Below are 21,580 nucleotides of genomic sequence, written 5' to 3' on the forward strand. Positions count from 1 at the left end.
AATAGTTTTGAGTGCTTATTCTGAGCCAAGCATCACACTAACTCCTTTATTCAAGTTATCTCATTTAGTCCTCACCACAGCCCTTTGAGACAGGTATTGTCATCCTACATTTTAGGAATTGAACCCGAAACCTTTTTGGTGCATGGGACAATGCCCCATTCCTAAACTTGTTTTAATTCTTTTCCTAAAAGATCTGTTTGAGTTACATATTCTCCTAAATCAGTGATAACCTATAAGGTCATTCTTTAGTTTTTTAGTTTTTTTTTAAATTATTCTTAAGTTTGCTTTGTTGTTGTGAGATTATTTTGCTTCTTGCCCAACCCCTTATGCCCCATCCCCACCCCTGGACTCTTCAGGATATATTAGGCATCTCTGTTCTTTCTGGGTCATACCCTAAGTTCCCTATGGCTGTCATTTAAAAATCTTTATTGTTTTCTTCTCATTTTCATTTTCATTTTGAAGTTTCTCAATGATATCAACCAGTGTTTACTCAAACACATTTTCTTGTTAGTTTTCCCAAGATAGGCCCTTGGTAGAGTCCGTCATTCCGATGTCTTAAGTTATGGACTAGGAATCCAAATTCCACTCTTCGATATCATTCATTCACCTTTTCTGTTCCCCTTTTTCTTCCATTGTTCCAAAATTCAGTAATAGTAAGGGAAAAATATCTGTAAACCGATATTTTTTACTTTTTGGGCATGTTCTCAGAAATCCTGTATTTTATTTCAGCAATATTATCTGCTGCAAATGATTCAGAAGGCAGTGATAATGTTTGCTGGTTTAATAAGTTTTGGTTAGCTGCCTATGTCATCCCAGACACATGGTTCAGAAAAAAAAGAAAACAACACTCCAACTGGCAGGACTATATTTAGCTGTTTCCATACATACTTAGAGGAAGATGTCAGTTGACTGTTAAGAGAAATTTCCTCTCTGGTAACAATAAAGGTTTCTCTAAACTTGCTGTTACTTGTGGTTCTCTTACTATTCCTCAGAGCATGAATTGATGCTTGTTCAGAAAGTTTGGCAAAACCTTGTTTGAGAGGAGTATCTCTTTAGAGAGCGTCAGAATTTCCTATAAGTTTGCTGCATTTCACTCAGTCACTCAAATACTTACTGAGCACCTGTTTTTTGTCAGACATTCTTGTAGGCTCTGGGGATATATGTGTGATGTGAGATATATATAACACATACATGCTTAATACAAAAATACCTCCCTCTGGATATTCTAGTAGGATTAGATGAAAGATAAATATAATAAATTGCACATTAAACTATGAAATGAAAGGTGCCATGGAGGAAAAATGAGAGGAGTCAGACGGAATAGAGAGTGTAGAATGAGGAGGGTGGTTACAGTTTAAAACAAGACAGTTAGGATAGGCTCATTCTAAAGATGACATTTGAACACAGATTTGAGGTGAAGATGTGAGCCATATAGGTATCTAGAGGAAGAGCATTCTGCATAGAGTACAGAAGTCCTCATTAATTTGCTAATACAAAGACAAATAGGAGGAATGAAGAAAGCAATTTTAAAACAATTTAAAAAATGTTTTTACCACTCAAGTATATTCCCAAGAGAAACGAAAACATGTTTATGAAAACTGAATGTTTAGAGCAGTGTGATTGATAATAGCCAAAAAGTAGAAGCAACACCAATTTTCATCAACTGATGAATGGATAAACAAAAGGTGGTATTATATATACACTAGAAGGAAACTAATTCATTCCAGAATACAGATAAACTTTGGCTTCTTTCATTTAGCATAACATTTTCAATCACAAAGACCGCATAATACATGATTCCATTTATATGAGATGTCCAAAATAGCAAACCCATAGCAACAGAAAGTAGATTAGTGGATGCCAGGTGCTGGGAGTAAAGGGGAATGGAGAGGGACTGCTAGCAGGGTTTCTTTTTGGGGTGATAAAAAAAATGTTCTAAAAATAGTGGTGTTCGTTGTAGAGCTCAACATACTAACCCCCCCCCCCCCCCCCCGAATTATACATTTTAAAAGGGTGAATTTTATGGTATGTGAATTGTTTCAGAAATAGTTACAAAAATGTCTTTTGAAAGAAAATGGTTTTCTAATTATTAAAAGAATACTTACTGGTTAAAAAAGTTAGATCAGTGTATAAAGATATAAAAAAGAAAGCTTAATTGAATCATACAGCCATTCAGTTTACATTATTGGCACTTTGGTATGAATCTTAAAATATTTTTTAGAATGCATTTCTAGTTATTGAGGGTGGGAAAAAATAGCCAAGTCACAAAAGAAGAAACAAATGGCCATTTTCATTTTAAACTTTATTCAGTATGGAGCAAATGATGTAGTATTTTTAAAATTTATCATCGCTCTTTTATTAGTAGCCAGTTCAAACAATTTATCCTGTAAACTTAGCTAAATTTAATTTTTTTCATGAAATAAATGGATTCTGGATTTTATAGACTTCAGGGTTACAATCAACAGACTAATCAACTAAGTGTAAAATAGTGCACATAACATGGTCCGTCTGCATGAAGCTGTTTGGAACTTCATACGATGTGTGATTCATCACACAAGTTCGACAGTCCTGAACTGTTCTATATCCTGTTTAACCAGAGTTCACCAACCAAACTGCTATAAAAATTTGAATTTCAACACATACTCTCAATTTCTGTACTTGTTCTGGTATATTTATACAATGGAATATCATGTAGCCATAAAAATCATTTTCCCAGAGAATATTTAATTCCATGGTGAAAATAGGTTAAGCAGTACGAATGACAATCTCAATTTTTTTTTTTAAAGCCACCTATTTTTCCTAAATAGAAGAAGGGATGCTAGAATAACTATCTTTGGATGCTAGGAAGAATGATTATTTTTGAACATTTTAGATTTTTTTACTGTGGACATGTATTTTAAAATGAGATTTTGGGTATATTTAAGTTAAATCTTACTTATTTACAACTAGAGGCCCGGTGCACAAAATTTGTGCAGGGAGGGGTGGTGTCCCTCAACCCTGTCTGCACCCTCTCCAGTCTGGGACCCTGCAGGGATTGGGCCTAAACCGGCAGTCAGACATCCCTCTCACAATCCGGAACTGCTAACTCCTAACCACTCGCCTGCCTGCCTGCCTTATTGCACCTAACTGCTTCTGCCTGCCAGCCTGATTGCCTCCTAACCGCTCCCCTGCCGACCCAGTTGCCCCCAACTGCCCTCCCCTGCTGGCCCGGTCGCCCCCAACTGCCTTCCCCTGCTGGCCTGGTCGCCCACAAGTGCTCTTCCCTGCCAGCCATCTTGTGGTGGTCATTTGTGGTGGCCATCTTGTGACGACGTCGTGCGATGCCACCTAAGCTTTTATTATATAGGATAGCTTGCCTTTAAAGTGACAGCAAAGGGCTGCCACTTAACACCTCAACAAAAACCTTTCCCATTGGCTTATCAGTTGGCAAACATTTTCAGGTGCCTATCATGTGCCAAGGCATTGTTTGGCAATGTGAGATTTAAACATTCATTTACTTGAACATTTTTTATTAGATCACTACACTTGGAATATTGATAGAGGGCAGTTCTTATCCTCAGGAAGCCCAGTGCAGTGGAGGAGAGCAGACAGTCACAATATGGCTGTAATACAGAGATGAACAGATCATTCCCTCTCCTTTAAACCCTATGGTCTAGTACAGTGGTTGGCAAACGAGCCGCGGTTTGCCGCTCTGTTGACTAATGAGTTTGCCGACCACTGGACTAGACTAAATGTTACTGTGTAGTTGGAAGCTGTGAGAATTAGGCAGTTGTGGCATATTGTGTGCAAAGAGGTAAAGGGTAGTATATGACAGTGGTCGGCAAACTCAGTCAACAGAGCGGCAAACTGTGGCTCACGAGCTGCGGTTTGCCGACCACTGGTCTAGTAGAAAAAGTTGTCTTAAAATCAGTACCATATGGCAGGCTATAAAAGTATGATATGAGAGATTCAGGAAAAACTCTAAGGATAACTCTGTACTAAATTCTCACCAATATTTTTATCTTCCAGGTTTCAGCACAAAATGAACATAATCAGGGAAAATAAGGATTTGGCATGTTTCTACACAACAAAACATTCGTGGAGGGGAAAGTATGTATTTTTGTTGGTTTTATTTTCCTGTGCTTCTATAAAGTATTATTGTAAACATTATTCTTTCAATATTTTGAGTTGTATGACACAACTCATTAATGCCATTCAGCCCTCTCTTAAAAGCATCTGTGCATATTTCAAACCAAGATGCTACATTTGGAATACTAATTGCTCTTTTTCCTTTTGACATTTCTGGTTTTCTGTGTCTGTCTTGGCAAGGAGTTTGGTAAGAATTAAAAATAACAATTAGAAGGAATAAGCCAGTTATCCAAACCCTTTTGATTGCTATCAGTTAATGTTGAAGTTATGCAGTAATAACATAGTATTAACTTCACAACTTTGTCACCCAGATAATAGCCTGTATGTGATCAACAGATTTTCATGTCCATTTGACTGTCAGAGAAAATATATCAATAGTGCATCTTATAATCATTTTTAGGTGTGTAAAGAAATTTAAAAATTGGATTTGATCTTTTCTTTTCCTCGGGAGGGGGCAGTGACATTTTTTAATAGCTTGCCAGGTCAGACTAAGGTGTAGATGCTTTGTTTCCTTTTTGTAAAATGGATGGTAATTCCTGCCCCTCAGATTGCTGTAAGGATTAAATGACATGATATGAAGTGTATGAAGGTTTTAAAATTCTGCCTAGAACACAGTGAGTATTCAATGAATAGCACCTGCTGACCATTAGGAAAAAAAAAGTTTAGTCTCTGGTTCTTTTCAATAATAATAATTAAAATGAGTGTGCCACATTTTGACAAATAGGTGACTACATTATTATAGATTAGGCCTCAGATAGACAAAACATGACATATGTACAAAGCCATTAACTTTAGTGTTTGTTCTTAACTTCATTTTTTAGGGAACAGTGTGGTAACTTAGAATGGTGCAACATCTGAATTCCGTAGCATTTCTGGTTTTCATAGGCAAACTGACTGTATAATTTTGAAAGATTTGAGTGTTTTATTTTGTTTCCTTTTGGTAGTTCAATTGTATGAACTCCTAAAATAGCATAATTGTTATCCTTGTAGAATACTTACCTTGTCTTTTTTTCCCCCCAATTAATTTCATTGAGCAAAGTTAGAAAATTGGCATATTCAGGGTAATATGAGTCTCTTTAGTTCTGTAAGCAGCCTTAGATAGTTTGTGTATTTAAATGATCCTTACTTTTTCCTCAAGTGGTAGATTGCTCTGATTATCCTATCTAATAAAGAGTAAAGATGGCTGCCCCCATGTGGACACAAGATAGCCACCACAAGATGGCCAGCAGGGGAGGGCCATTGGAGGGACCAGGCCTGCAAGGGAGGGCAGTTGTGGGTGATCAGGCCAGCAGGGGAGGGTAGTTGGGAGGGGCCAGGCCTGCAAGGGAGGGGAGTTGGGGGCAATCAAACCTGCAGGAGAGGGCAGTTAAGGGTGACCAGGCTGGCAGAGGAGGGAAGTTGGGGGCGACCAGGCCTGCAGGGAAGGGCAGTTGGAAGGGACCCAGGCCTGAAGGGGAGAGCAGTTAGGGGGGGACAAGGTCTGCAGGAGAGGGCAGTTAGGGGCAAACAGGCTGGCAGGGGAGCAGGTAGGCATCAATCAGGCTGGCAGGGGAGTGGTTAGGGGGTGATCAGGCTGGCAGGCAGAAGTGGTTAGGGGCAATCAGGAAGGCAGGCAGGCGAGCAGTTGGGAGCCAGCAGTCCTGGATTGTGAGAGGGATGTCCGACTGTCCGTCCCAGCAGTCGGACATCCCTCGAGGGGTCCCAGACTGGAGAGGGTGCAGGCTGGGCTGAGGGACACACACCCCCGTGCACGAATTTCGTGCACCGGGCCTCTAGTCCTATATAATAAAAGGGCAATATGCAAATTGACCCTAATAGCGGAACGACTGGGAACGACCGGTCGCTATGATGCACACTGACCACCAGGAGGCAGATGCTCAACACAGGGGCTGCCTCCTGGTGGTCAGTGAGCTTCCACAGGGGGAGTGCTACTCAGCCAGAAGCTGGCTCATGGCTGGCCAGCGCAGCGGCGGTGGTGGGAGCCTCTCCACAGCAGCGCTAAGGATGTCCAACTAATGGCTTAGGTCCGATTCCCCCCGGGAGTGGGCCTAAGCCAGCAGGTGGGCATCCCCTGAGGGGTCCCGGACTGTAAGAGGGCACAGGCCAGGCTGAGGCACACCCCCCCCCCCCCCCGAGTGCATGAATTTTCATGCACCAGGCCTCTAGTCATAATATAACTTCTTTTTATTACAATTGTAGTATGCTGATGCATTAATTCTATTTTAAATATATTTTATTGATTTTTTACAGAGAGGAAGGGAGAGGGATAGAGAGCTAGAAACATCGATGAGAGAGAATCATTGACCAGCTGCCTCCTGCACACCCCCTACTGGGGATGTGCCCGCAGCCAATGTACATGCCCTTGACCGGAATCGAACCTGGGACCTTTCAGTCCGCAGACCGACGCTCTATCCATTGAGCCAAACCGGTTTCGGCGCATTAATTCTAAAGAACAAACTTACTGTAATACTTTTTGCTTTGTGAGCTTGTCAGTAATTGTGATCATCTGGAAAAATTTTTTTTAATGTTCTTAGAAAGTAGTGACTAAGACTTTAAGACAATGCTCTTTTCTTCTTTTTTTATAGTAATTTGGAGCAGAACTATTTCTGTTCGCTCATCACAATTCCTTGCCTTCATCATTCAAACCTTGAAACCTTTTTCTTTGTATTTATAACAGCTTTATTAAGATATAATTTATACAACATAAAATTCATCCTTTGAAAATGTATAATTTAGTGGTTTTTAGAGTTGTGAACCATCTCCACTAACTGTTTTCAGAACACCTTCATAAACACCAAAAAAAAACAAAACCTCTAAAAATATTAGCAATTACTTCCCTTTTCTTCCCAGCATCTGGAAGTTACTTATCTATGTTCTGTCTCTGGATTTCCTTATTTAGGACATCTCATGTAAATGGAATCATAAGATATGTGGTCTTTTTGTGACTATCTTCTTTCACTTAGCATGTTTTCAAGGTTTACCCCTGTTGTAATATGTGTCAGTACTTCATTTCTTTTTAATTTTCAAATAATATTCTGTTGTATAAATATGCCACATTTTTTATCCATTCATCAGTTAATGGGCATTTGTATGTTGCCACTTATTTAGTATGAATAGTGCTGCTATACACGTTAAGATACAAGTTTGTGGGTGATTCTATATTTCCAGTTCTCTTGGTATATACCTAGGAGTGGAATTGATGTTACATGGCATTCATTATATGGTAACGTGATGTTTACCTTTTTGAGGAAGAGCCAAGTGACTACAGCATTTTACTGTCCTATCATCAATGTATGAAGATTCCAATTTCTCCACATCCTTGCCAACACTTGTGGTTGTCTATCTTTTTTTATTTTAGCTATGAAGTAGTATCTCATTGTTTATTTCCCTTATGACTAAGCATCTTTTCATGTACTTATTGGCCATTTGTGTGTCTGTCATGAAATGTCTATTCAGATCATTTACCCATTTTTTAATTGGATTATTTACTTTTTTAATGTTTTAAGAGTTCTCTATATATTCTGAATACAAATCCCTTATCAGATGCATGATTTGCAAATATTTTCTCCTATTCTGTGGGTTATCTTTTTACTTTCTTGACAGTATCTTTTGAAGCACAGAGTTTATTTTGATGATTTTTCAATTTATCTATTTTTTCTTTTTTCATTTTCACTTTGGTTATACCTAAGAAACCATTACCTAATCTAAGGTCTCAAAGATTGACTCCTATGTTTTCTTCTAAGAGTTTTATAGCTTTGATTTTGGGTTAATTTTTCTATATAGTATGAAGTAGGGATCTGGCTTCATTCTTTTAAATATGGATATCCAGTTGTTCCAGCACCATTTATTGAAAAGAGTATTCTTTCCCCATTGAATTATTTTGACATCGTTGTCAAAAACCAATTGACCATAACCCTGGCTGAGTGGAGCATTGTCCCATACACTGAAAGGTTGCAGGTTTGATTCCCGTTCATAGCACATAACTAGGTTGCGGGTTCAATCCCTGGTTGGGGTGTGTACAGGAGGCAACCAATTGATGTTTCTCTCTCATATCAATGTTTCTTTTTCTCTCTTTCCCTTCCTCTCTTTCTAAAATTAGCATATCCTTAGGTGAGGATTAAAAAAATCATTTGACCATAAATAAAAATGTAAAGGTTTATTCCTGAACTCTCAATTCTCTTCTGTCGAACTATATACCTATCCTTATGACAGTACCATCCTGCCTTGATTACTGTAGCTTTGTACTAAGTTTGAAACTGGGAAGTTTGAGGTTCCAACTTTATTCATTTTCAAGATTATTTTGGCTGTTCTGGATTTCTTGCATTTCCATATGAATTCTAGAGTCAGCTGGTCAACTTTACAAAAAAGGCATCTAGGATTTTGATAGGGATTGCATTAAATCTGTAGATCAATTAGGGGATTATTGCCAATTTAACAGTATTAAGTCTTCTGATCCATGTACAAGGGGTGCCTTTCATTTGTTAGATTTTTAAAATTTCTTTCCACCGCGTTTTGTTGTTTTCAGAGCTAAAAAGCACTTTTATTTGCATAAAATAGCAAAGTTTCCTTTTTGGCCTAAGCAAGCTATTTCTGATAGGAAGGAGCAGTGCAGGTTCACTATGGAAAACTTGAGTGAAGTTCAAAATACATGTTTTAAATTTTTTCTGGGTGGAAATTACAAGTAAAATTTACCTATGGATCACTTATATTTGCATAGATTAATTGTAGCAATTGGGGCTCTGAATATAAGAGTAGCATTTTAGTATCTGAACAGGATTTTAACTTCAGTACATTGAGCTATGTGGTGATCAGTCCATGAAATACAATGGCAGAGCGCACTACCCTCATAGGTAGTCTACCCTCATAGATAGTCTGTATAATGGCTAGATAGAGTGAAACTGATTTTTCAGGTGGAGTTTAACTAAAATCAGAGTATCCCAATAATATAGCCAGAGGAATTATCAATTTGTCTTTTTGTGTTTTAAATATGAATTTATGAGTCATAACTACTGGAAACATAATGATACTAATTACAGTTAGTTCAGTGACTATTAGAGTTTTGATCCACTTTCCCTATTACTCAATCAGCAGAATAATAGCAATAGGAATGGGTAACATTTATCAATTGTAAACAATAATTGACAAGCACTTTATATGAATTATTTCTTATAATCTTCTCCTTGTGAGTTAGGGGTGTGTGTGTATGTGTGTGTGTGTGTGTGTGTGTGTGTGTGTGTGTATGTATTATCAACATCTTCATGGGGGAAAGTGAAGCTTAAAGAGGCTAATCAAATTATCAGAGGACTAGAGGCCCGGTGCATGAAATTTGTGCATGGGAGTGTGTGTGTGTCCCTCAGCCCAGCCTGCACCCTCTTCAATATGGGAAATCCCTCTCAAAATCCAGGACTGCTGGCTCCCAACAGCTCTCCTGCCTGCCTGCCTGATTGCCCCTAACCCCTTTTGCTTGCCAGCATGATCACCCCCTAACCACTCCCCTGCGAACCTAATTGACGCCTAACTGCTTCCCTGCTGGCCCAGTTGCCCCCAACTGCCCTCCCCTGCAGGCCCGGTCCCCCCCCAACTGCCCTCCCTGCCGGCCTGGTTGCCCCCAACTGCCCTCCCCTGCCGGCCCGGTCTCCCCCACTGCCCTCCCCTGCAGGCCCAGTCCCCCCCCCCCCAACAGCCCTCCCCTGCTGGCCTGGTTCCCCCTAACTGCCCTCCCCTGCTGGCCTGATCGCCCACAACTACCCTCCCCTGCCAGCCATCTTGTGGTGGCCATCTTTGACCACATGGGGGCGGTCATCTTGTGTGAGGGTATGAGGGTCAATTTGCATATTACCTCTTTATTATATAGGATTTTGTTTTTTTTCTTAGACTAATGTTTTGCCTATTTTATTTTATTTCCAGGGAACAAATTCTTCAGTTTTAAATGAGGGTTTCTAATTCAGCTTTACTTTTATCATTATGCATTTCTCTCTCTTCTAAAGGATTACTGATATCCAAATGGTTTTTTTTACTTTAGATGTTTGTTACTTTAAATGAAGGAAGTGAATTGAGAAGTGAAAATTGCTTGTGTGTGGTGTATGCTTCCAACTTCTATAAAATTGCAACACTTAAAAGTAATAGGTAGTTGCTTAAATAGAAATTATTAAGATTCCAGAATATGACTGTGACCAGTTGCAGGTCATAGCTTTTCCTTTCTTTATATCATGGTTTTGTTAAAAGGATATTTTGAAAGAATTAGTGTGCAGTGTTTTGTTTTGTTTTTAATAAAGTTTTTCCATTTAAATCTTTTGGCCTCATCAGGTGGTACTTTGCTAACTTCATGTATGCTAACTAAACAAGATTACTTGTATAAGTCATATTTTTCTATTTAAGGATCTCACAAGTTCACAGTAAAATGAGTGGTGGGTGAGTTTTAATACCAATAACATTTTAGAACTAGAGACCCAGTGCACGAAATTCGTGCACTGGGGGGGAGGTGTCCCTCAGCCCATCATGCACCCTCTCCAATCTGGGACCCCTCGAGTGACGTCCGACTGTCCGTTTAGGCTCGATCCCACCGGTGGGATCGTCGGACATCCCTCTCACAATCCAGGACTGCTGGCTCCCAACCACTTGCCTGCATGATTGCCCCTAACCGCTTCTGCCTGCCAGCCTGGTCACCCCCTAACCACTCCCCTCCCAGCCTGATCGATGCCTAACTGCTCCCCTGCTGGCCCGATTGCCCCTAACTGCCCTCCCTGCCGGCCTGGTCACCCCTAACTGCCCTCCCCTGCTCTCCTCTGCTGGCCCGGTAACCCCTAACTGCCTTCCTTTGCCAGCCTGGTCACCCCTAACTGCCCTCCGCTGCCAGCCTGGTCACCCCCAACTGCCCTCCCCTGCTGGCCTGGTCGCCCCCAACTGCTCTCCCCTGTTGGCCCAGTAACCCCTAACTGCCCTCCCTTGCCAGCCTGGTCGCCCCTAACTGCCTTCCCCTGCTCGCCCAGTCACCCCCAACTGCTCTTTCCTGCTGGCCTGGTTCCCCCCCAACTGCCCTCCAATGCTGTCCTGATCACCCACAACTGTCCTTCCCTGCCTGCCATCTTGTGGCCACATGGGGGCATCCATCTTTGACCACATGGGTGCGGCCATCTTGTGTGTTGGAGTGACAGTCAATTTGCATATTACTCTTTTATTAGATAGGATATTAAAAAATGTGAGAATATAAAACTACATTATATTTAGTCACAATCAACTGACACATTTCTGTTTGTTTATTGAAATGTTCCTTTTGTGTTGATGTCATATATATTTTCTTGCAGAATGTTTGTTTTAAGACTAAATTTAAGTACTTGTTTTCCTTTGTAGGTATAAGCGTGTCTTTTCTGTTGGAACCCATGCGATTACTACATATAATCCCAATACTTTAGAAGTAACAAATCAGGTAATCATGTTAGAAGCTGTTAGGTGTTTGAACACCATTTGAATTTTAAAAGTTAGGGTATGATCCATAACTCCTTGGCCTGAAACAGATTAAAACTTGAGGATAGAAATGCCAAATATGAAAGAGATTGATATGCTTATGTAATGCTCAATGCTCAGGACTAAAAATAAATTAATAAAAGGGAGGCAGGAAGAGAATGTGCTTATTTCTAGGCTCTAAATGGTGTAACTTTTTGATATGTTACTATCTATAGATTTTAGCCATCTTATGTAAAATTGATAAATTAGTTCTTTATATTTTTTAAAGCTGTATTGTTAGTGTAATACAGGCATACATAAGTCACAAGTGCAGTCACAAGGGTAGTAGTGGTTGGAAAATACTTGTCATGGAACTAGGGTTACTGATTATAAAGTGAATACTAACCTGAACATGGATAAATAAACATATTTATATATATTCTAGCTAATGTTAATTCTAAATTAGGCATGTTTTACAGATTCCTCTTTTTGTTGGTTTTAACAGATTTGCAGGTAATAAAATTTTATTCTCCAATTTGTTTTACTTCTATGTATTTATTTTAGTTGGTTTGAATTAATGCCATTAATCATTAAAATGTGGATACAGATAGGATGTTTTATTGTTGTCTCTGATGATTGAAAGCTTTTAAAGATTTTTGTTATAGAATTACTCTAAGATATAACTTCTAGACCTCAGTATTATTTTGTAAAATTTTTCTTATTTGATGATTGTCAAATTAAAGTAGGGAAAATAATTATTGTATTATTACACTATATTATAGCACCAGGCCAAGTAATTCCTTTCTTTTGTTAGTGGCCTTATGGAGACATTTGCAGCATCAGTCCTGTTGGAAGAGGACAGGGAACAGAGTTCAACCTCACATTTCGTAAAGGCAGTGGAAAAAAGTCAGAAACTTTAAAATTTTCTACAGAGCACAGAACAGAACTTCTTACAGAAGCATTGGTAAGAACAGTTCCATGCTAATAAACTAGATTTCTCCTCTTTATAAAATGAAAGTTATATTAAAGTAAGATATTAAATGTTCTGAGCTTCTGGTCTCACTATGCTTATGTTCTCTTATTGACCTTTAACACAACACTGAAATTTTCACTTTTCTCTATCTGAAAGAGGGGAAAATCCTATATAATTGATGGTTTTAGCCTTTTAAGTGTATATGCAGAACAAAGCAGTTATATGTTTAATTACTGTTTCTTGTTTTTCATTAAAGTTCCACACACTTCCTATTAAATATCCTTTTTTAAATATCAAGATTACCAAGTTGGGATTTTACTTGTTCTGGATTCTTCCCAACCAATCTGTTATCAACTGTGGTTATATTTTCTCTTTCAGAGATTTAGGACTGATTTTTCAGAAGGAAAAATTACAGGAAGGGTAAGTATTTAACATTTATTAATATACTAGAAGCCCGATGCAGGAAGATTCATACTAAAATGGGCCTTCCTTTCCCTGGTTGCTGGCACCACCTTTCCACTCCGCTCTGCCCCGGAGCCGCCTCTTCCCACTCCAGCCCCGCTTTCCCACACTGCTCAAAGGCCCTGAGAGACGGGGGGTGGGGCGGAACGCCTGCATCATCGCCATGGGGATGATGCAAGCGTCCCGCTGCCCCCAGTCACTCGGTGCCTGTGTATGCAAATTAACTGCCATCTTTGTTGGGTTAATTTGCATACTCACTCTGATTGGCTGTGGGCGTAGCGGAGATACAGCAGTTTACATGTTTTTCTATTATTAGGTGAGATATTATTTGTTCAAATGTTGCTCTTTATTGTAAAAATCATTCCATGATCTGTATGTTCTTTTTCTGGCAAAGCTAAAGGGAAAAAAGAAAACACAGATTTAATGTCTCCTGATAGTACATGTTAGAAAGATGAATGTGGTTTAACTGGAAGCTCAAATATCAGGAATTAGACTGTTAAAGCTGGTAGTTGGGAAAAAAGTTTTAGGCAGAGAATTATGGGGCAAACAATGCTGTCACCATTCAACTAGTCTTGATTTAGTATTCTAAAGAGCAACAGTGAGCCTCACACTGCTGACAGTATCTGTTGGAACATGCAGTAGTTCTTTTTTGGTATAAGAGTTTCCAGTTTCAGAGCATGAAAATTGTAAGGTTTGGGTATATGAAAAGTGTCTTACTATATATTCTTGCACTGGATCTGGCTGATAATGTAGTTTTCCATGGTGCACCAACAGCTTTGAGGAAGTCATGCTTATTAGCTAGAATCTTCTTACTTTTTCCCAGGTCTTCTCTAGTCATGTTATGACAGCATTAAAACTAAATTCGAAACTTCTGGCGTAGGGAAATGGATGTTTATGCTCTTTTTACTCCCTTGAAATACTGAATTTTTTTTTCCATGAGAAGATATGCTTTTATAACTGAGGTTAGGAGGGGGCAGTGTTCAGAACTACAGCTTCTGGCAAAAGACAGGAACTGAATTCTGATATGCTGGCAGTGCCATTCCCCTGTCTTTTTAAAGCCCTCATCATCTACTGTTTTAACATCCTAGAAGCCTCTCTGCTCAAGCAATTGGCTGGTTGCCCTAGAACCATTAAGATAGTTTAATGGCAATGGCAAGCTGCTTATTTCTTGTTCCTGATGAGATAACAGATTTCTATAAATTATAATTTGATATTCTTTAATTATTTTATGTTAGCAGGTGATCTTTCTGTATATCTCATCTGTTTAGCATACTTACAGATTTGATTTTTTTTTTATAAGCTTCCCTTTATATCAGTCATCTTCAGCAACTTGATACTTTTTAAGACGTTGGGGTGGAAACAATATCTCTAGAAGATTGCCTGAGGGGACAGTCCACTTGATTTTACATCTGGAATAAGTGGTACCTCCTCTTTCTCGCAAATGCTGGGTTGGCCAAACTACACTCTTGCATAAGATGAATTTGGCCCTCAAACCTTCAAAATTGCCCCAAGATATACCCTAAATCAGGGTTTTCTTTTTTTTTTTTTAAATATATTTTATTGATTTCTTACAGAGAGGAAGAGAGAGGGATAGAGAGTTAGAAACATCGATGAGAGAGAAACATCGATCAGCTGCCTCTTGCACACCCCCTACTGGGGATGTGCCCGCAACCAAGGTACATGCCCTTGACCGGAATCGAACCTGGGACCCTTGAGTCCACAGGCTGACGCTCTATCCACTGAGCCAAACCGGTTTCGGCTAAATCAGGGTTTTCTAAATTTCTCTTTTGACCTTCACAGTCCTGAGGGATAATAGTGTTTCCAGTATCTCATATGACAGTTAATTATCTGCTGGGAGGAATGGAGAATATCCTGCAGAGTGGGTTTGGGCATGTAAATAAGCATAGATTGGAAAAGCACCACCTTTTTAGTGCCTTTCCTTCCACCCCACTCCTGGAGAGGTATGGCATACTCTCACCTTACATTAAGAATCAAGTCTCTAAATACATTCTTGGGTTAATGCAGGCCCTTTTGTCTTCGTGCAGAATTCCTCTAATGGAACTACTAGAGGCCTGGTGCATGGGATTTGTGCACTGGTGATGGGGGTGTGTGGCATGCGGGGATCGGCCCGCTGTGGGAGCACCGCTCATCCCGGGCAGCTGAGCATCTATGGACCCACCTTCTGAGAAGCTGCTCCCTGGTCCGGCATCTTCTGTGGAGTCTGAGCACTCACCTCTCTAGAGGACCTGGTCAGGGCTGGGCCCAGGGACAATAGCACTGAGCAGCGGCAGAGTAGGCCTCAGTCCCTCGACTGCCACGAACCCGCCTCCCAGCCTCTGGGGTCAGCTCTGCGAGCCCAATGGTGGCCTGCAGGCATCTGGAGGAGGCGGCCGAGAGCGAGGAGGAGGAGCCTGGGGCGAGGAGGCGACTATCGCAGCTCAGGTTCCTGCCTGCTCATCCCGGTCAGCTGAGCAGTGCTCCCCCTGTGGGAGCGCACTGACCACCATGGGGCAGCTCCTGCGTTGAGCATCTGCCCCCTGGTAGTCACTGCACATCATAGCAACTGGTCAACCGGTCGTTCTGGTCATTCTGCTATTCAGTTGCTGGGCTTTATTATATAGGAAAATGTGTATGATACCGTCAACCAATAATGCTGAGGGAACTTGATGTGATATGATCCTATGAACCTCATTATGGGGTTTAGTGATGGGATGTTAGTGGAGGTGTTTATTATGTAATGCCTTACTCTCTTTTTTGAGCACCGACAAGATAATTTCTCTCTTATTTCAGTATTAGAAATAGTTGTACTTTTGAGCAACCAATTTATTTTTGCCTTGAGTCATGTAATTGACCATATTGATGGATAGGAAACTTTGGACTTTTTGGGTGGGCAAGGGGATACTCATTTCACATCTAACATTTTGTTATCCTTATATTCTCTGCCTGATTTTGCCTGTATTTTAAATAATTTTTTTCTGTATCATAAATTTTGATTAGCAGCCTCAACTAAACATTTTCTTTCTTTTTAATAACTTAAACTGGGTAGTAAGTGGATGTTGACCATTTTGATAATTTCTAATACTAGGTACTTCAACTTACGAAAGAATGTTATAGTCTAAATGGAATTATACTTGCAAATGAGATCAAATGTCTAAAGATAACTTCCCATTGGTATGATTAGAAAAACTTAAGGTCATACTGATGCTCCAGCTTTTTCTGTGCATGTAGAAAGAAAATCTATGTTAATAGACTGAACTAGCTCAGGTTGTTTAAATTGAATACAATCTCTTCCCTGAAATGTGACTTAGCTCTTTTCCATAGCTAACTTACTTAAAAGAATCCAACAAAAGTTGAAATTTTTCCTCAATAAAATATTTTACAATAACATTTCTATTTAAAATTTCCTTTATTTTCTTTTTATAGATTTGCATAAGAGTGACTTAAAACTGTTTTTACAAAATATTATAACCCAAAACTTTGTTAATTTAATAAGGACATATTTTCTTACATTAGAGTGAACATTCTTTTTAAAATATATATATATTTTTATGGATTTCAGAGAGGAAGGGAGAGGGAAAGAGAGATAGAAACATCAGTGATGAGAGAGAATCATTGATTGGCTGTCTCCTGCACATCCCTACTAGGGATTGAGCCCGCAATCTAGGCATGTGCTCTTGACCGGAATTGAACCTGGGACCCTTCAGTTTGCAGGCTGATGGTCTATCCACTGAGCCACACCAGCTAGGGATAGAGTGAACATTCTTAGTGAAGTAAACACAAACTTCCAAATAGCTAAAATTAATGTTGATAACAATTTGGATAGTAGCTCTAAATAGAATATTGTTTAGATTTCTGGTTGTTTCAGCAGTGACTGGTACATTAAATGTAACCTAATTTTATGGTAAGTGTATACATGAGCCTAAAATTGATATTATTTTTCTCTAGAGATATAACTGTTATAAGCATCATTGGAGTGATACAAGAAAACCTGTCATTTTGGAAGTAACTCCTGGAGGCATTGACCAGATCAATCCTACAACTAACAGAGTCCTCTGTTCCTATGACTACAGAAATATTGAGGGCTTTGTGGATCTCTCTGACTATCAAGGAGGGTTCTGTATAATTTATGGAGGATTTAGTAGATTGGTAAGTTGTCTTTTAAAAAGTCATTTAAAAAGAGATATGAGCATTTGAAGGAAAATGGGGGTTTTCTACTTTATTTTGAAATTTCATTTGAGTTTTTTGGGATTAAATATGGTATTAAGAGTTCAGACTTCTATACCAAAGAGCTTGAATCACAATTAATTTGCAGCTATTGGTTTTTTGTTGTGTTTTTGTTTTGTTTTGTTAATCCTCACCCGAGGATATTTTCGTCATTGATTTTTAGAGAGAGTGAAAGGGAGAGGGAGAGACAGACAGAAACATCGATGTGAGAGAGACACATCAATTAGTTGCTTCCTACACGTACCCTGATCAGGGCTGGGAAACCTGCAATCACGCTACATGCTCTTGACTGGAATTGAACCTGGGATCTTTCAGTCCGAGGGCCGGCGCTCTATCCACTGAGCCAAACCAGCTAGGGCTATTGTTTTTTGATGTTGAAGTTGAGGTGAGATAATTTATGTAAGATATTTATTAGCAATTATGAATTATATATGAATTGTGGGAGACAGCAGAAGCCATTTAAGATGCTGAGATCCTGTTTATCAGTATTAGAAGCTGAGCTATAGATGATGACCATCTTTTAAAAACAAGAAACATCCTGCCTTCCTCATTGAAACCCCACATCTCAAAGATGAGCGTAGAGTGTGTCCACAAGAAGAGGCTCATTTGAACTTACTCTCAAGAATCCTTTCTCTTGAGAATTTTAATTTCTGGAGCTACATGGCCTGAGAACAGTATTCCCAAGATTTAATGTTCTTTTTCTTTATTTTTATTGAATTTATCGGGGTGACACTGGTTAACAAAATTATACCGATTTCAGGTGCACAATCTACAACACATCATCTGTACACTGTATTGTGTTTACCACCCCGAGTCAAGCCTCTGTCCATCACCATTTATCCCTCCTATACCCTTCTCTACCTCCCTGCTCCCAAGATATAGTGTTCTGTACCTAAATTATCCTTACCTGGCTAGCAGAGCCCAGGGCAATCCTGGAACTTTTAAATACATAAGAGGCTAGAGGGTAGCAAAAGGGTAGTGTAAAAAGAATGAAGGAGAGGGGCAAATAGTTTGATTGCTAAATATGTTAGCTCTTCAGAGCTATAGCCTTTTTCCATCCTATATTTCATTCTTTATTCAGGTGATGGGTACCATCCTAGTGTCCCTCGTCCAGGAATGTACTTGTAGAAATGTTGTTACCTCTGAATCCAGACCCAAAAGTTGAAATTAGTTCCCTCTCCCACCTTAAAGAAGCCTAAAGTCTGCTGAGGTAGTGCTGTCAAAAGGCTTGTCTCTTCTTAGGGCAGTGGAAGTTTGTAATGATTAACCCCTTGGTGAGAAACATCCCTAATTATAGGACTATGGCCTTGCAGACCTTAACAGGATAACCGTATTAACAGTTACTCAGTTAAGCCTTAAAAATGCATACAATAAACATTAAGGATGAGAATTGTAATACTTCTCAATTGCCAACATTTTTTATTGCCTAGTGCCATCAAGCAGTTTTAATTTTAATCACTTTTTTAATTTAATATATTTTATTGATTTCAGAGGGGCAGGGGGAGAGACAGAGAGATAGAAACATCAATGATGTGAGAAAATCATTGATCAGCTGCCTCCTGCATGCCCCCTTCTGGAGATCAAGCCTGCAACTCAGGCATGTGCCTGATTGGGAATCGAACCATGACCTTTTGGTTCATAGGTTGACACTCAACCACTGAGCCACACCAGCTGGGCTAATCATCCCACTTTTTAAGCATACTCTGCCTCTTAAAAGGCTAACTAAAATGAGTCAGTTCATTACAGTTAAAAGAGTATGACAGATTCATTCAACAAATCTTTATCTGGTACCTTCTATATCCATAGTGACTGTGATAAGGTGTTGGGAATAAAATCTATTTTTAGAACATAATCTGATCCTGTGTTTCTCTGCAAGAGAGCTATGGCATTCAGGGCAGGACCATCCATTTTCATGAGTGGGACTCTACACCCTTTTCAGGATATTTAACATTTCTAGCCTCCAGGCACCAAATGCAAGTAGCAATACCTTATTCTTGACCTTTGTAAATACACTCCTAGAGGTTGGTTTGTAATATACATAGGCCAATGACTTGTAAACATTTAAACATTCTTTAAGGTAATCTTTCAAGAAAGCCCACTATATGAAAACATTAAATCAGAACTACCTCAGTTGAAACTGAAATCCTGTCCACATAGTACCCACCAACCCCACTGGATTTAGCTGGGGTTCCTGGGGATCCTTTTGAAAGCCCCAGGGTGCTATTGTCCACATAGTGATGAAAATCACACTCTGAGTAGTTACAATTTCCATTCATTATTTGTAAGACTATATGCCAAACTTTGTGGTTTTAATTTAGTAATAATGTTTCATCCACAACACTGCTTATTTACTTCTGATAAGATGTTCTACCTTTTTTCCCTTTAGAATTGCTACTTCAGTCTCTTTCCTATGAGTTGATTCAATATGGTTATATTTTAGTTATTTCAACCCTGACTTTTTAAATTTCAAAATTTGTGCAGCATTTATTTGCATCAGAGCAAAGAGAAGAAATTATCAAGAGTGCAATAGATCATGCTGGCAATTACATAGGTATTTCATTGCGGATCAGAAAAGAACCTTTAGAATTTGAGCAATATTTGAATCTGCGCTTTGGAAAATACAGCACTGATGAAGCCATCACATCTTTAGCAGAGTTTGTAGTCCAAAAAATATCACCTAGACATTTGGTAAGACCTGTGTGTTGAAAGCAAAAATTTGTTCATCTGATTTTAATATTTTTCTTCAATAACTTTTTAATATTTCTCAATTTTGTTTGAAGGAACCTGTAAAAAGACTGCTAGCGCTCACAGAAACATGTTTAGTGGAACGTGACCCAGCAACTTATAATATTGCAACATTGAAACCTTTAGGAGAGGTAAGTTTCATCAATATTAGCTTAATAGGTATTATTTTTTAAAAAAATTCATCAAGCTTTTGAGGTTCTAGTATGTGAAATGCAGAGTGCTTCATCAAAGAGGAAAAACAAATATTTGTATCCAGAAGTTCTATGTAATTTAGAAAAAGATAACATTATTTTGTTGTATATTTAAAATGACCATTTAGTTTGCATTTCTTCCCATTGATAAATTAGAGTAAGTTTCTATTTTAATATTCTTTCCATGCTTAAAGAATGGAAAGCAGGAATAATCTGTATTTAATTCTTTACATTATTGATCTTCAGAACAACAAATATTTCAAAATTTATTTTCAAATTATACAGTGAATTTTAATTAAATTAGTTATTTAATAATTGTATGAAAATTTGAATGAGATTTAAGCAAGCTGCTCTTAAATTCTAATTTTGTAAACAAGCCACATTTTAAAATAGTGATTTTTGTAAAAATGATGTGTCGTTTTAAAACAAAATACCATAAAACTAAACATCTTTTGAAATGTTTTTTGTTTTCATTAGGTATTTGCATTGGTTTGTGACTCAGAAAATCCACAACTCTTTACCATTGAATTTATAAAAGGGCAGATACGGAAATATTCTTCAACAGAGAGGTATTTTTAAAAAAATTCATTAAGCTTTTGAGATTCTAGTATGTGCAATGCAAAGTGCTTCATCAAAGAGGAAAAACAAAGATTTGTATTCAGAACTTCTATGTAATTTAGAAAAAGATGACATTTTGTTGTATACTTAAAATGACCATTTAGTTTTCAAACTCCTAAAGAGAATAAAAATGGTGACTTGGTTTTAAGTGAAATGGTGAAAATAAAGTGTATTTCTGAAATTTAAGCTTTTAAAGTATATTTTTAAAAATTGTACTTTCATCGTTAAATTGTTTGGATCACACCAGCAAGTTACTTTAATATGAATACTGTACTTGAAATTAGATTTTTATAAGTTAGTATTGTTAGGCTAGTTACTAATTTCCCATTGGAATAGGCTGACATATTACTGTGCCTTGGCTGTTGACATTAAAACTTGTGAGATGCTATAGCTCATAAACTCTTGTGAGAGAGAGAGACACACACACATCTATTGATAAAGCAAACACATTTATCACGCTGTGCTACTGTGAATGACTGGATCTCCCTTTATTAAGCCACTATCGGGATTGGCAGTGTTTACCTTCCAGGCAATTCTTTCATGCTGTTATAAATAGATTCAGACTAAAGCTGTTCTTGAAAGTTAGTTGAAACAGTTCTGGTGTATTTTGCCACTGTCTATATAATACAGCCTTATTATTTTCACTTCTTGTAGTATGACCAGTTTCTTACCTCAAAAAGCTTTTGATCTGAAGTCTACAAAAATGGTATCTTAAGCAAAAGGTTATATTTTTTCCTGTCCTAAATTCAAGGAAGAGAACTGCCAGGAAAAAAAAAGTGCGGATGTCTAATCAGAG

The 21,580-nt window shown here is 38.6% G+C and overlaps 1 protein-coding gene across 2 annotated transcripts in view; it reads left to right on the forward strand.

Moving 5' to 3' along the window:
* DNAJC13 (DnaJ heat shock protein family (Hsp40) member C13) overlaps window positions 1–21,580 on the forward strand; it is a 112,206-nt gene that overhangs the window by 10,569 nt on the left and 80,057 nt on the right. For both annotated transcript variants that reach the window (XR_013814810.1, XM_079794542.1), the window contains exons 2-9: window positions 4,009–4,089; window positions 11,479–11,554; window positions 12,386–12,535; window positions 12,923–12,964; window positions 16,952–17,152; window positions 19,712–19,918; window positions 20,011–20,106; window positions 20,644–20,735. Coding sequence is in view for 1 of the 2 variants with exons in the window: in XM_079794542.1 (XP_079650668.1) it covers window positions 4,022–4,089; window positions 11,479–11,554; window positions 12,386–12,535; window positions 12,923–12,964; window positions 16,952–17,152; window positions 19,712–19,918; window positions 20,011–20,106; window positions 20,644–20,735 (932 nt within the window). In the remaining variant the exon portion in view is untranslated. The remainder of the gene's footprint in view (window positions 1–4,008; window positions 4,090–11,478; window positions 11,555–12,385; window positions 12,536–12,922; window positions 12,965–16,951; window positions 17,153–19,711; window positions 19,919–20,010; window positions 20,107–20,643; window positions 20,736–21,580) is intronic.

Source organism: Cnephaeus nilssonii (assembly GCF_951640355.1).
Source record: "Cnephaeus nilssonii genome assembly, chromosome: 17".
Classification (NCBI taxonomy): domain Eukaryota; kingdom Metazoa; phylum Chordata; class Mammalia; order Chiroptera; family Vespertilionidae; genus Cnephaeus; species Cnephaeus nilssonii.